The sequence below is a fragment of the Anabrus simplex genome, chromosome 1 (genome assembly GCF_040414725.1).
Source record: "Anabrus simplex isolate iqAnaSimp1 chromosome 1, ASM4041472v1, whole genome shotgun sequence".
Classification (NCBI taxonomy): Eukaryota; Metazoa; Arthropoda; class Insecta; order Orthoptera; family Tettigoniidae; genus Anabrus; species Anabrus simplex.
Genome location: NC_090265.1, coordinates 799,517,024 through 799,531,701, shown reverse-complemented (window position 1 = coordinate 799,531,701; position 14,678 = coordinate 799,517,024). Strand labels below are relative to the sequence as shown.

The 14,678-nt window shown below is 38.0% G+C and overlaps 1 protein-coding gene across 6 annotated transcripts in view; it reads left to right on the top strand.

Moving 5' to 3' along the window:
• The window catches only part of LOC136857549 (tectonin beta-propeller repeat-containing protein 2), a 211,956-nt gene that overhangs the window by 37,598 nt on the left and 159,680 nt on the right, over positions 1-14,678 (top strand). For all 6 annotated transcript variants that reach the window (XM_067136303.2, XM_067136301.2, XM_067136304.2 and 3 more), the window contains 2 exons: positions 3,405-3,536; positions 3,633-3,793. In XM_067136303.2, coding sequence (XP_066992404.2) covers positions 3,405-3,536; positions 3,633-3,793 — 293 coding nt within the window. The remainder of the gene's footprint in view (positions 1-3,404; positions 3,537-3,632; positions 3,794-14,678) is intronic.

The following is a 14,678-nucleotide window of genomic DNA, read 5'->3' as shown; positions in this document are numbered from 1 at the left end:
AGTAAATAAAGTATTGAAAAGGTGGAGCAAAAAATCAAATTTTTTAGAATTTGTAAGTCATGTAATGAAAGTCATTATTTGCAACCTGTTAAGAATACTTTATAATCTGTCTCTTCCTCGTTATCTTCCCTAACCCGAATATCATTAATTCCTGACACACCCAAATGCATCCTTTTTGCTGACTCAGCCGGTTCTACTTTCTTTTCCTCCATAAACCGCAGTAATACCAATAGCTCGCCATCGAGTTCCATTTTGTTTACAAAGTCGTTTCCAAGTAGTATGTTGCCTGTAAATGGAAGTAGGACTTTGTTACTCCCATAGTTCCGAATCTTGCTTAAAATGTTCTGAGCTTGGTAAAAAAAGTGAAGCAGGATGCTACCTTCTTACACATAGTCCCAGTGAGGATCTCTCCTTTAAGGAGGGCCGTGACTCACAATATGTCCGAGATGCCCACACCTGATGATGACTGCAAATGGCCGAAACATGTCCTTAAAACATAACATGACTGAACTTATTACTTCTTTTAAGTGTTAGTAAATAAAGTATTGAAAAGGTGGAGCAAAAAATCAAATTTTGTAGAATTTGTAAGTCATGTAATGAAAGTCATTATTTGCAACCTGTTAAGAATACTTTATAATCTGTCTCTTCCTCGTTATCTTCCCTAACCCGAATATCATTAATTCCTGACACACCCAAATGCATCCTTTTTGCTGACTCAGCCGGTTCTACTTTCTTTTCCTCCATAAACCGCAGTAATACCAATAGCTCGCCATCGAGTTCCATTTTGTTTACAAAGTCGTTTCCAAGTAGTATGTTGCCTGTAAATGGAAGTAGGACTTTGTTACTCCCATAGTTCCGAATCTTGCTTAAAATGTTCTGAGCTTGGTAAAAAAAGTGAAGCAGGATGCTACCTTCTTACACATAGTCCCAGTGAGGATCTCTCCTTTAAGGAGGGCCGTGACTCACAATATGTCCGAGATGCCCACACCTATTCCATACTAGCTGGTATCCTGACTCTCAGGACTACTTACTAGGCCACTCAGCCATTGCCCGTAGTTCATGAACTAGGACGCAACTAGAGTAACCCACACCATGAACCACCATCATTATATGGCTGCAGCTGCTCTATGCAGGCATTTCAATTTGATGCTATTTCGGCTGCTTAGTATCCATTCCAACATTCCACTTTACCAAATGGCTGAGTGTTCTGGATCTCTGGGGCAATCAGTGGCAGTTTTAATTAATTTTGTCATGTAGACACCATATTTGTCACCAGACATTTCTTACATGTCAACATCATACCTGTGGGTGGGGGATGCAGACAAAGAATGCACTCACGGTATCCCTTGCCTATCGTAAGAGGCAATTAAAAGGGGTGACCAATGGATGATGGTATTAGAACCATGAAATTACTTGTGATTAGTACGATCACGCATGGAACAGCATAGGTCGCGCATTATGTTAGGTACACAATAGGTTTGTGATTAGTAGCAGCAAAGAGTGCTTCACTGTGGATTTACAGTACCTGTGATTAGTACCACTACACGTGGAACACCAGGGGCTTACATGACTGTGATTAGTACCACTATGTGAGCGACAACGTGGATCTGTGTTGCTTGTGATTAGTCTCCACTTTGTGAGGAACACCACAGGAATATTGGCGCCCATGATTAATACACCTATGTGAGGAACACCACGTGTTTGCGCTGCTTATGAGTGACACTATTATGTGAGAAACACCTTAGGTCTGCGATACCTATGCGACGTACAATAATAATTGCGTTGTGCTATGATGCGTGGAGCACAGTGAGTTTACGCTACTTTTGATTAGTATCGCATCATCATCAATACCATGGTTCTACTTTCCTCGCAATAAGTACCATTATGAGAGGCCATTGACCTGGATTTTGGACCCGTTAAGACAACAAGTATTATAGATTCAGATTGTGCTTGGAAGCCGTCCCTTGGTAAAACTATTGTTTTAAGATAGTTTCTGGCAAGGTGAGGCATTGCGGGTCAGATCCACTGATTGTTTTATGTTCATAATCATTGTTCGTCATCCTTTTGAATTCTAGTCAGTGGATCGATTTTGGAATTATTTTTAAATTTCAGTATTGAGAGTTGGATCTGCTGATTATTTTAAAATGTATTCATCCATTCATTCTTCATCACGTTTTGAATTCTAGTCAGTGGATGAATTTTGGCCTTTTAAATTGTCATTACATTTAGTCTCATTTCGTACCATTAGGAGCCGATGACCTAGATGTTAGGCCCCTTTAAACAACAAGCATTATCAACCACTTTACTAGATGGCTGAGTGTTGTGGATCTCTGGGGCAATCTATGGCAGTTTTAATTAATTTTGTCATGTAGACACCATATTTGTCACCAGAGATCTTTTACATGTCAACATTGTATGACATGGAGTGTCGAAGGGACTTTTTTCTTCCCTCCAAAAATCACTACTACCTCTGCCAGGTTTGAACCTGCGATCTTTTGATCCAGAGGCCAGCGCTCTACCACTGATCTACACAGACAGGAATTATTCAAACCTAATTGGAATTTTCTGGTTTCCCATCTCGTTAATCCAGTGCAATAGCTTTGATCTTCCCGTTTTGCCTTCTTGGAAAATGATTTCTATGTGACAGACAACTTATTATGTTCCATAACATCTTAAAACTTGCGTTATAGCAAACTTAAAAAAAATATTTGCTTAATGCGCCTGTTACTGATCATGCAAGTTTTTCATACTTTCTCGGTTAAGAGTTACGATGTTTTGTTATATTTCAGTACATTTTCAGATAATATAGGCCTACTGTAATTCATGTTACATGAAAGGTGGAAAGAATTTAATGTTTACTTGAAAATATTACCTAGTTCATGTGACTGCAACAGTTTACCTGTCATTAGTTGTTTTATTTTATCAAATAAGCATTATTACAGATAACTAAGTCTAAAGTATTTATTCATTATCAATGGCCAATGAAGATTCAGTAAGTTCTGCCTACTCGGATATCAGTACATGGTTTACAAACTGGTCGCTGGAGAACTGAATAATTCACTTTTTCTGTTTTGCATCAATAAGCAGCTTAATGCACGACGTTTTCAATCTTTGATCCAAATACCTCAGTTTCAGAAAAAAAATCATGACTTACGAGGTTTTCATTCTTAGGAGTCAATTTATGTTCAATTTTGTGTGTTCATATTGACATGTGCTTTGTTTGTACAAATAGTATTTATACCTAACTAGTAGTCGAAAGGATAAAATTTCATTCTTAAATACTGGATATATTTATAAATTTAGAGCAGATAAGAATTCACTTAGAAGCCTATACCAAAACACTAAAGTTATTTTTTGTAAAAGAGATGTAAAATGCATATTGTATAACTTGTGAAATATTGCAGGTGGAGAGGTACACTATTAGTGGACTTCACACTGCCCCTGTGACAGCTATAGAATGGAGTCTGAATGGTATGAAACTGTTCAGTGGAGACAAGAATGGAATGGTGGTCCTCACAGAAATAGATTTCTATATGGTAATATCTTGCATTACATGTTATATCTTTGAATAATAAAATAAATTATATTTTAATCAATTACTGATATGAGATTTTCTTGGTTGGTGTATCTAGCATCTGAGCAAGAGCATAGAGTTGCTGAATGAGAAGTATGAAATTGTCCAACTTAGTTACTGTCAGCAGCAGCTGTTAGTATCCACCCTCTACCGTAGCATTGTGTGCCATCGGGATGATCGCTGGCGTGTGGCTCAGGTGGGCCAGAAGGAAAGGAAGTCGTAAGTCATATACTGTTAACATTAGAAACTTTAGCACATGATGGTTTAACATTTTACCACGTCATTAAATTGAGATTGTGTCATTTTGAAAGATTGTAAGCATACTGAATTTTGCCTGCATGAGTTAACTTGTGTTTTTGTACATGATTGTAATTCACTTTGCATGCCATGTCTTTGAAACATAATTTGACAGAAAGTTGGCATTTTCAGCTGTGTATTGCATAGTTTAAGGATATTTCTCACACAGTCGTAAAAATCTCTGTTTTTAGAAAGTCATAATAGCAGACCAGCTCTCTCGGGTTATGTGGCACCTCAGTAGCACCAAGCACCTCACCGGAATTCGCTCTTCTCAAAAAAGCAAAAATTCCTAATCCATTTCAAAGGCCTTTCTTCTTCCGTGTATTGTGCAGATAGATTATGTCTATAGACATACATTTGTGTAAAGTGAACCACCGCCAAGTTAACAAACACTCTTTTCCAAATACACAAATTTTGAAACATCTGAGGACTATTCCAAAGTATTACAGAGAAGAACTGGAACACACACACTCAATGCATGAGAATGACCTTAAAAGAAACTTTTCACACGATGGGTGGTTTTTCTTTCTTAGCATTTGCTTTTTAATGCCAGGAATGTCGAAGGACATAATACCAATATAATGGTCCGTTATTGGACATTATAAATTTTCCAGCTTTCTTGGTTACCTGCGTTTCGCCCTCGTGTGCTAAGTTGGGCTCGTCAGTTGGGACTTGGCACACCTCCCAAGACCAGTGCATACCGTGGAGCATTGGCTACCTGAAGCCACCAGGAGTGCCAATGCACTATGAGAGCTATGTCTCATTTCCAAAAATTGATGCCTGCCTGGCCTGTCGAAGGACATGTTCGGCTTGCCAGTTCTGTGGCTGCTCTCCTGGTATGCCCCAGGAGAGTGAGTTACACGTACTGCTATATCAGGATATTGTCTGTGGGTGCAGATGTAATTGTATGGGCTAGGAATGGGAAGAAAGTAGTCAAGGCCTTGAGAAAGGTACAGTCCCAGCATTTGGCTGGTACTGAAAATTAGAAACCACAGAAAGCCATTTTGCAGATGGCTGGTGGAGGATTTGAACCCATCTGTCTCCCAAATTCAGAGCTAGCAGCCATAACTGGCTGTGCCACAATGCATTCACCTAACCTGTTCAGTGACATGATTAATGAGAAAGAAAGCTGGTTGGCTCAGGAGGTAGAACACTGGCTGTTCCGATGGGTTTGATCCTTGCTCAGTCCGGTGGAATATGAAGACTCTCAAATAAGCCAGCCTTGTGTTGGTAGATTTATTGGCATATAACGGAACTCCTCTAGGACAAAATTCCAGCACATTGGAGTTTCTAAAAACCATTACATTAGTTATTGGGATGTAAAACCAAACATTTTTAAAAAAATACATAATGTAAAGGCATGATTGGTGCAAGACAAAATTATTCAATGTAGCAGTTGTGGCCGAGAGGATAGAACATTGTTTTGCAGTTGAATGGATGCCATACTTTGACAGACAATTCCGTCTGCGCACACAGATTACTGAGCCAGCAAGGTTTGTTCTGTACGTTTTAAAATTTAACCAACAGATGTGAAATTCATTTTTATGTCATAAACGGTAACTCACTCCTGGAATAAGAAAAACAAAACGCACCTCACAGTGTGTAATTTGTAAACAAATATGTCAGTGGCCTGGAGTGGCACAGATGATGTTAATCATGATTGGCTTGGGAATATTGATGTTCAGATTTACAATGCAAGTGTGCAATATGAAAATAATTCATATTCAAATGATATTGGTGAACGTGAACCTGATTCTATTTCCGAAAAGCCAGCACCAAGGGATAATTCTAGATTTACACAAGGTGCAACAACCTCAACTGCTAGGAATGTTAGTAATGACTGGATTTGGAAACTTAAAAGAAACTGAAGCTAATAAATCTACTGATGTTACATGTGAGACAATTTGTGAAACTCACTCTCCAGTAAAGAGAAGGTTAGGAGATAATCCAACAGAACTGTAAGTGTTCAATGAATTTCTAACCCCATAGTTCTGGGATCATATAATAAAAGAAATCAATGCTTATATCTCTAATGCCTGGTTGCAAGAAGGTCCATCAAATCAGCCCTTAATGGCAGATCAGTTGATTGTCTATCAACTTTAATTCCAGAGTGTGTTGCAGAAAACCTAAACCCCAATCAACTTTCTCCAATTAACTGATTGAAGTTCCAAGAAGGAAATAAATCCGGCAGCAGCATAATTATTGATCACTGCTGTGTTGATTCATTAAGGATGGTGTCTATTTTATCCTTTTTGGTATCTAGGAAAGACATCAAAGTGGCAGTGAATTAGGGAACAGCTGATCCTGATCGTGTTTGAGAAAGGTGAAAACAGGGCGGATTTGAGGCTTTCATTTGATTTAATTAATTTTCGACAATATGAGTGATATCCCCACTAAGAAAGGGAGAGGGCCAGATTTTTCATTGAATGATAGAGCCCTCTTACTTAACCCTTTCAGACCTGAAAGAAAACTGGAGGTGTGAATTTTTGTTTGTATGTCAAAAACTGACTAAAATGCTCCTCAATACACATATTGATAGTTTATTTTACAAAATAAAAACTAACATCCGAATAAAAGGACCCACACAATTGTGCGTATCAAAATTCAAAACCTCGTATCACATACGATGATGTATCTTCAAAATTTACATTCACTAACCAATGTACACACTTCATTGAATATATTCCGGTATTCAGTAAAGCTTCTAGATTAATATAAACGCAGTAATAAATACTTACTTTTGGCAATACTGCTTCCCGCCATCTCGCCGATCAACTGTGCTTTTTAAACTCTTCTTCCTTCGCCCTGGCGGTCAAGCGCATACTAAAAACCATTGAAATACACGCCACGTGTCCTGCACAATCACTGCAGTCCGGTCTATCGCCGAAAAACCGTCAAATGCGGTCAGGGATAAATAAAATACGGACCCGCACAATTGTGCATACACGGTCTGAAAGGGTTAATATAGTTGAGGGATACGTGCATATAATTGAAAAGTAAAAAACGGATGCTGTATGGGCAAAATTACTGTGGATAAGTTGAAGTTTTGTCACATTGGCTTATTAATTCTAAAAGTCTGGGTTTACATGGATATTAATATGCCAGAGATAAGTATTTATTTCAAGATTTGATGGATATAAATTAACTCGATCCATGTTCAAGATTGAGGAAAACAAAATAGTACGTCACTCGCATCGCACTTCCTACATGAACTTGAATTTATGTATCATTGAAACTTTTAATCTGATGTATTTAATGAAAGGAAAGCATCCTTGAGTTTAAAGACTGCAGTCTGCAAGCACTGATTTGAGATTCAGTGCTTGATCAGCATGAATTTGCTGGTCAAATCTGATGGGAGATTGATCATTGATCAAACACTGATTGCTGTTTCTGCAACTCACATAGGATGAATGCCAGTCAAACCCACACTGATTTCCAATCAAACTCCAGTCAAACTTTGATTTGCTTTTCTGCAACCAGGCATAAATATCTTGCACCTTTGCTAAATTCCCCTCATTCTCGTAATATTCCCCTGAAGCCTCAGGATCAACATACTGGCCAACTGAGAAGAAATTAGAGCCATCCAGGCAATGCAGAGTTGTGCAGCACGGGGACTCTTCAAGGATACTTCATTAGAATACCTCAAATGAGAGGTTGCTTTGCTTGTGGACACTTGTTTGTTTAGTGTTTCATACTTTAGAAGACTTTCCCAAACCATGAATGTATGTTGGAATGCAAAAAAAATTTGGTTTATATGTGTGTAACATCTGTGTATATATGTTGCCATTTATGCTTTCACGGCCCGTACTTATAAACATGATATCGGCTTTTGGGCTTATGCCATGTCAAGAAAATAAGGTGAAATTCTTTACCTTTCACAGAGAACTTTGCTCTGCATCTTCAGAACAAAATCTCAACTGTCCATGAGAAAGGCTTCTCAAACAATGAGGTTTGAATTTAGACGTTATAATAGAAGTGGAAATGGTGCGTTCATTCGTCACCAGATGGCTCCCCGGACACGGTACAGCACTAGCATTCAAAGCGGAAGCTGACAGAACCATCAGAATCAGTCTGAGAGGGTCAAATAACATAACAGGTGTATGCACATATGAAGGTTTGACATTGGCACAAGCCTGGAATGAAACATCTGGCAATAAGGAATGTACGAATTTGAAAAGAAAAAAAGAAAAAACAGTAGTGAAAGGACAGGGAAGGGAACTACCTATGAAAATCCTTAATGGCTGGCAACCAGGTATTACTTAATTGATAGCCAGTGTCCCTGTTAAAATTGTTAGGATTTTTACGTATTTCCACAGCTTCTCGTATATTCCTGGACCTGTAGTATCTAGTGTGGGTAAGAGCTAGAGTATCTTGGAACATGACATCATGACCCGATGATAGAGTTTGCTTAGCTATTGCTGATTTGTCTGGCTGGTTGAGAATAATATTTCGTTCATGTTCTTTGATGCGAGTACCAATGGACCAGCATGTTTGGCCAATGTATACCTTACTGCAAGTACAGGGAATTTCGTATACCCCCAGATGTAAAAGTGGGGACAATTTGTCCTTGGTTTTACCCAGACTGTGAGCAATTTTAGTGACGGTGCCAAACAAGGTTTTTATATTGTGTTTGCAGAGGATCTTGGCAGTTCAATCTGTGGTGTTGTGAATGTAAGGCAGGTAGGCATTTAGGCAGTTCCCTTCACTTCACTTCTTCCTTCTGCCTTCCTCGTGGACAGTCAAGATTTTCTTCTGAAGACGCAGAGCCAAGTTCTCTGCAAAACGTAAAGAATTTCACCTTATTTTCTTGACACAGTAGAAGCTCAAAAGCCTATATCATGTCTATCTATGTATATAGTCGTCTGCATTTCCTTAAAATAACTGAAAAATAAATAGTATGTAAGGGTACAATTTACTTTTTTTTTAATTGATAGGTCAGAGGATTAAAATGGTTTATATTTCATATTTTTCACATGTATTATACAGAGTATGTGAAGAAACTGAGCAGTATGTCCTAAAGAGGACAATAATCATCATCATCATCGGCCATCTCCAGTTGCCCGTTTGTGGTGTATGAGCCCCTTCCATCTTTGTCCATGAACCACTGTTTCGTTGTATCTTTCCCAACCTTGTCCTCTCTCCTGTACATCTTTCTTCACCACATCAGTCCATTTTCCTCTGGGTCTGCCCACTGGTCTTTTTCCTTTTACTTCTCTTTCATATTCTCTTCTTGCAGTCCTGCTTGCACTCATCCTTCTTACATGGCCAAATCACTTCAGTCTTGTTTTCTGGATCCTCTATAGTAGTGTCTCCTATTCTCACCTCCTCTCAGACTTTTTCATTCCTGGACTTGTCCTTCCTGATCTTCTGTATCATGGTGCATAGGAACTTCATTTCTGCAGCTTGGAGTTTCAAGTTGTCTCGTTAACAATGTCATCTTAGCTTTCAAAGGTACTTATTCATCCCACAGCAGTTATCTTACTTGGTGGTAAAATTGAGTGCCTTGGTAATTTGACTGTCCACCTCATATTTTGTAAGGTTGTCTTTTGATTCTATACTACCCAAGTACTTAAACATTGGAACATTGTCCAGTTTGGTGTCATGTATTCTGACTTTGGTTTGTCATCTCCCCTCTGCAACTTCATCACCACCGTCTTAGCCTTATTGATATTTAAATCATACCTCTTAAACTCTTGACTCCATTTCTGCAACTTTTCCTCCACATGAATTAGTATTATTGAGAACATTATGTAGGTTTTAAGTTTGTCGACAATGAATAGAACAAGATGCTTCTTTAGTTATAATTTTTTAAGGAATATTAAATGACACTGTTAATTTTGAACACACTGGGATTCAGTGCGATGGTGGGTTGATGCATCTATCAATCATTTTGAACATTTCATGTAGAAAGAATCTCATGCTGCTACATGCTGTTCCTGTAGGGTTTTTTGTTTTTTTTAATGATTAATGTACAATACTATTGATGCAAGTGTGTAATGGACTAGTATAACTTGAAAACAATTCTCTAAACCCACGGGTAAATAGCGAAAATATCGAGCTCGATTAGTAGATATCATCATCATCTACGAAGTTACATACGACAGATTGTCAGTACGGACTTTGTTTGGTATCGTAGTCGTATAGTTTATTTGTGTGTTGTATAATCTGTCTTCTGTAACAGAACATGTGAGGTTGTCACGATACTTCTGCTGTATGTTTATTAACACAACTTTATTTAATGTAAGAGCACGTAATTAATAGTATATAATTTACTAGCCGTAAATGTGAGGTTAGTCCCCTCCAAGTGGCGTCTGTGAGGTTAGGCTCTCTCTTATACAAAATCTGTGAATCGGCATAGACATCCTGGAACGAAACTTAATTTTCCATGGACGCAATCATCTTTCTTTTCAGACCCCAGGGTGATGTTGCTCATATCGCGTTTGAATTGTCCTGTGTTTTTAGCGATTATTTTGCTGGTGTGTAGTTGCCGTTGCTCTATGAACCTTGGGATTATATTTCTGGTATGCCTATGCCGCTGCTCTATGAACCTCAGGATTATTCTTCTGGTACGTGTCCGCTGCTGCTCTATGGACTTCGGGATTTTTCTTTTGGTATGTACTTGCAGGAATGGTATGTGCGGAAAGATTATTCTGTAAAAATGTGGCTACTGCTTTTTTTAATTGTATTTTTCTAGTAGCATTTCAGTATCGAGTACGACGTTTTATGGACACCGGTACTTTTGTAACAATGATTGAAGCACTTGTTTCTTCGCACAGACATTCATATACTTCAAAATGTCCGTTACAAAGATTACCAGTAAATCGCAATCTTTTTACGGTATTAGCTTCATCGTATGTCCAGTATAACTTTTGATCACAATAAACTTCAAAGTGTATGGAAATATTTTTCCTGCTGCCATCAACTCACCTGTTCCACCATAAGTTGAATCTTCTGATGTGAAAAGTTGGTACTCTCCTGAGGAGGAATAGTTATTACCAAGATGATTTTCAGACAAAATGGAGAACTGTACCCAAGTGTTCACAACATACAAAACAATAGCTTCACGAATGAGTATAAAAAGAGTATAGAGTATAAAATGTAAGAAAGAGATCTGAATAGACACGCACCGTCGTGTAGAATAGAAACAATGTTATGTGGCAACACTTCACCATTAATGTTTAGATAAGTTACTGCCATTATGCTGTGTGCGTGAAAAAGATGTTTTCGTGCTGCAGTCTGTTATTTCACTGTCTCCTTGAAATATCGCACATCGGAACGTTGAATCTTCTGATATGAAAAGGGTATTCTTCTGAGTAGGAATAGTTATTACCAAGGACTGCCAAGGTTCAAAGCCTTCAGCTCAAGAGTTGTATCACACTCAGTCATTACTGGTCGACAATGCGCAAGTTGCCACCAGTCTCTCCTTCATCAATATGAGTGACATATCTTTGAACCTTAGACAGCTTTGCTGATGACGCATGCACGCGCCGATCATAATGAAGGAAGAACTGGTATTACTTTCGCCTGGCCTGTTTTACCAATTGTACGGATGAAATAATTCCTTTAAACTGTAAGTGGCTGCATAACTACTCACTAACAAAATATAAAACGGTAATAATTTTCCCTGATAAAACAATGTTCCTGTGTTAAAAAAAATGCCAAGAGGCAGATTCAAACCTGCATTCCTGCAGTCTGCAGTCTGTTGACTTAACCATTGCGCTATCAGTGCTGCATGAAGTAGCCCCTCATTAATTCACTGTCTGTTGGTTAAACATTAACCATTATATGTGATGTTTTTGTAGATATTTTGTATGTGTCAACTGAGGATGACCCCTTAGGGGTCGAAACCGGTATTGATCTCAACAGACAGCCACACAGAGTGCACGATCTCAACAGCTAACATATATTAATTTACAACACGCTTTTACGATACAACCAACGTGCAACCCAATTAAGACATACGACATCCAAAATGTACTTCATCTCATAATAGTCACCAACCCAACCTGAATACGACACGCGACAAGAAGCGAATGCTTTCTTAATAACATTCAAGATTTCCAGCTACAACAATAGCAGCATCCCACAAAATTGCCAGTTATTACTACCGAAATGTTACGCAATTTCACTCGTAATGCATACAGAATGAACATGTATTCGGTCCTATTCAAGTAAACATTTATATATTTCTAATGGACCAACCATTAAACTACAACAACTAATCATAATAACCTACAGTACTGTTATCAAACTATGTTAAACTCATTTATGTTTCAAGAATATGCACATAGCACCACATATCAGTACTTTTAATCTAAAGTATTCTAACAGGTACCTCATACCGGTATTTTAGCCCTAAGGGTTCATTTTACAAGACTTTTATATGCCTGCACCTAACAAAATAAACAGTGTCAAGGCACAACTCTATTTTAAGACAAAAAACAAGAATAGAAGGTGCTACAAACTGAACTAAATAAGTGAATAAGTAAACCTTATAAACCACTACATGAAATGTAATCAGGATACTGAAAATCCAAACAGTATATCTTTAAGACCCTACATTGGACTTAATCTATATAAATAAAATTGTAGGGGGTCCGCTGTCTGTAATTTCTTTTGTTTTGCCAATTTTTCAGATATTTGTCCATTTTAGGTCAACTTAAGACCGAATCGGTGTTTTTTACGTTTCGTGTCTGTCTGTTTGTCTGTCTGTTTGTCTGTTCCACCATCACGTCAAAACGGCTGGATAGATCTCAACCAAACTTCATATTTAGAGTATACTCATCCCGGGGAAGGTTTCGATATGCACATCGTTTTAAAATCTTTGAATACACGGGTGGTTTATAGGAAAACCATAATGGTTTTTCCACCATCACGTTGAAACGGCTGGATAGATCTCAACCAAACTTCATATTTCGAGTATACTCATCCCGGGGAAGGTTTCGATATGCATATTATTTTAAAATCTTTGAATAGACAAGGGATAGGAAAACCACAATGGTTTTCCTCCATTTTCTCTTATACTATTGATTTTCTGTAAACTTAGTTTACCGTACGTGAAACGTCTCTTCATTATAAACAACTTTCGTTATGTTCATAATTTACCTTACTCTTCACATGACGGAGACATTTACAATTTTCCGCTGGTATCATGCTCTGCATCGACAACGAACCTACAGGTTACCATGGCAACGTTTCTGACTGCATGCCAGCAGGGAAGTAACGTATTGCCATTTTCCTCATCATGCTTTTAAATTCGTGGTTGTTCCTTGGGTAGAAGGCAAGAGAGGCGTCAATCGGCTTATCTGCGGGATATTGGCGGAATATCGTTGGATGTTATAACCGCCCTCGAATAGATTAAGTAATAACACCATTAGTCATCTTATTATTTGTTTACCTAAGAATCATTGGACCTAAATTTCTCCTCTGTTACCGCTTTATTATATCCATAACTCACACTAGCATAATTTATTGAGGGGCATTTGATTTTCCAATACATTCACTTGGCATTTACATATTTGTCGTTATCCGGCTGTCCTCAGTTATAATCCATTTTCTATTACTTTCAACTTTCTTAACTGTATTATTTTCTTCCTTAATTACGCCGTATGTACGCGAGTGCTACAAACTACTGGATGTATTTCCACCGAGACTCATATTTGGAATACACCTGTCCTTGATAGGTTTTAGGGCAAATATTGTTTCTAAATCCCTGAACTGACTGGGGGTTTATACGAAACCGAAACAGTGATTTTGCACTTCCACAAAATATCCACAACCAAACTTAATGGAAATCTACCTACCTTGGTAGAAATTAATTTCTAAACCTTTTTTCTCATGTGCATCATTTCGATACGAGAATTAATAAGGGAGATATCATTAACGGACCGTTTTTCTGTACAAGTCCCATCGGACTTAACTCACGAGCGGGTGCGTGTAAAGCGTATTCCTTACAACTTGAAAACTACTGAAGACATTCGAACCAAACTTTGTATTTAGCATCCACCTGTCCAAAGGTAGGTTTTAAACGTAAATAACATTTCATGTTCCGGAATGGACTGGCGGTTTATAGGGAACCGAAATGGTGATTTTACTCTTCCACAATATATACAGAACAAGACCAACCTGATTGGAAATCGACTGGAAATCGACCAAACGTGATGGAATTCCACCTCTAAACCTTTTTTTTTCATGTGCATTTTTTCGTCAGGAGGATTAATAAGGGAGATATCATGAATGGTCACTTTTGCAGGTTAAGTCCAGCGGACATAGCCCAAATGGTGTTTTACATGGAGCAGATTCCTTATCTATATAAATCAAATCGTAACGACTGTGTGCCTCTACACTGACTATTTTGGCGAAATTTTCGTACAGCTTTCCGTTTAAGGGGTAATAATGACCATCTCCATAATTTTTTGTTTAGTTTCCTGAAAGTCCTAATTTTTACCCGCCTCGCCCAAAATCCAGATTGCGGCATAATCTGCCAGAAGAAAAAGAAGATAATTGAAATTTGACAAAATTATACGTTTTAGCCTGTAACGAACGGAAAACATCCTAGATCATTAAATTTTTCACTTTTTATCCCCGAAGAATATCAAAATATGCAGGCAATTTTAATGATGGTGCACACCTTCGGAAATTCCTATCACATAACGGATTGCACAATCTCCGTTCAATTTGAAATGATCTACAACCTTGGTCTTATGACTTTTTGCCGTATCTGTATCCCTTTTACGTTTGATTTTTCTCTATTAATCGATGTTAAGTCAATTTGGAATTTTCACATGCATAACTCATATTTTTAATT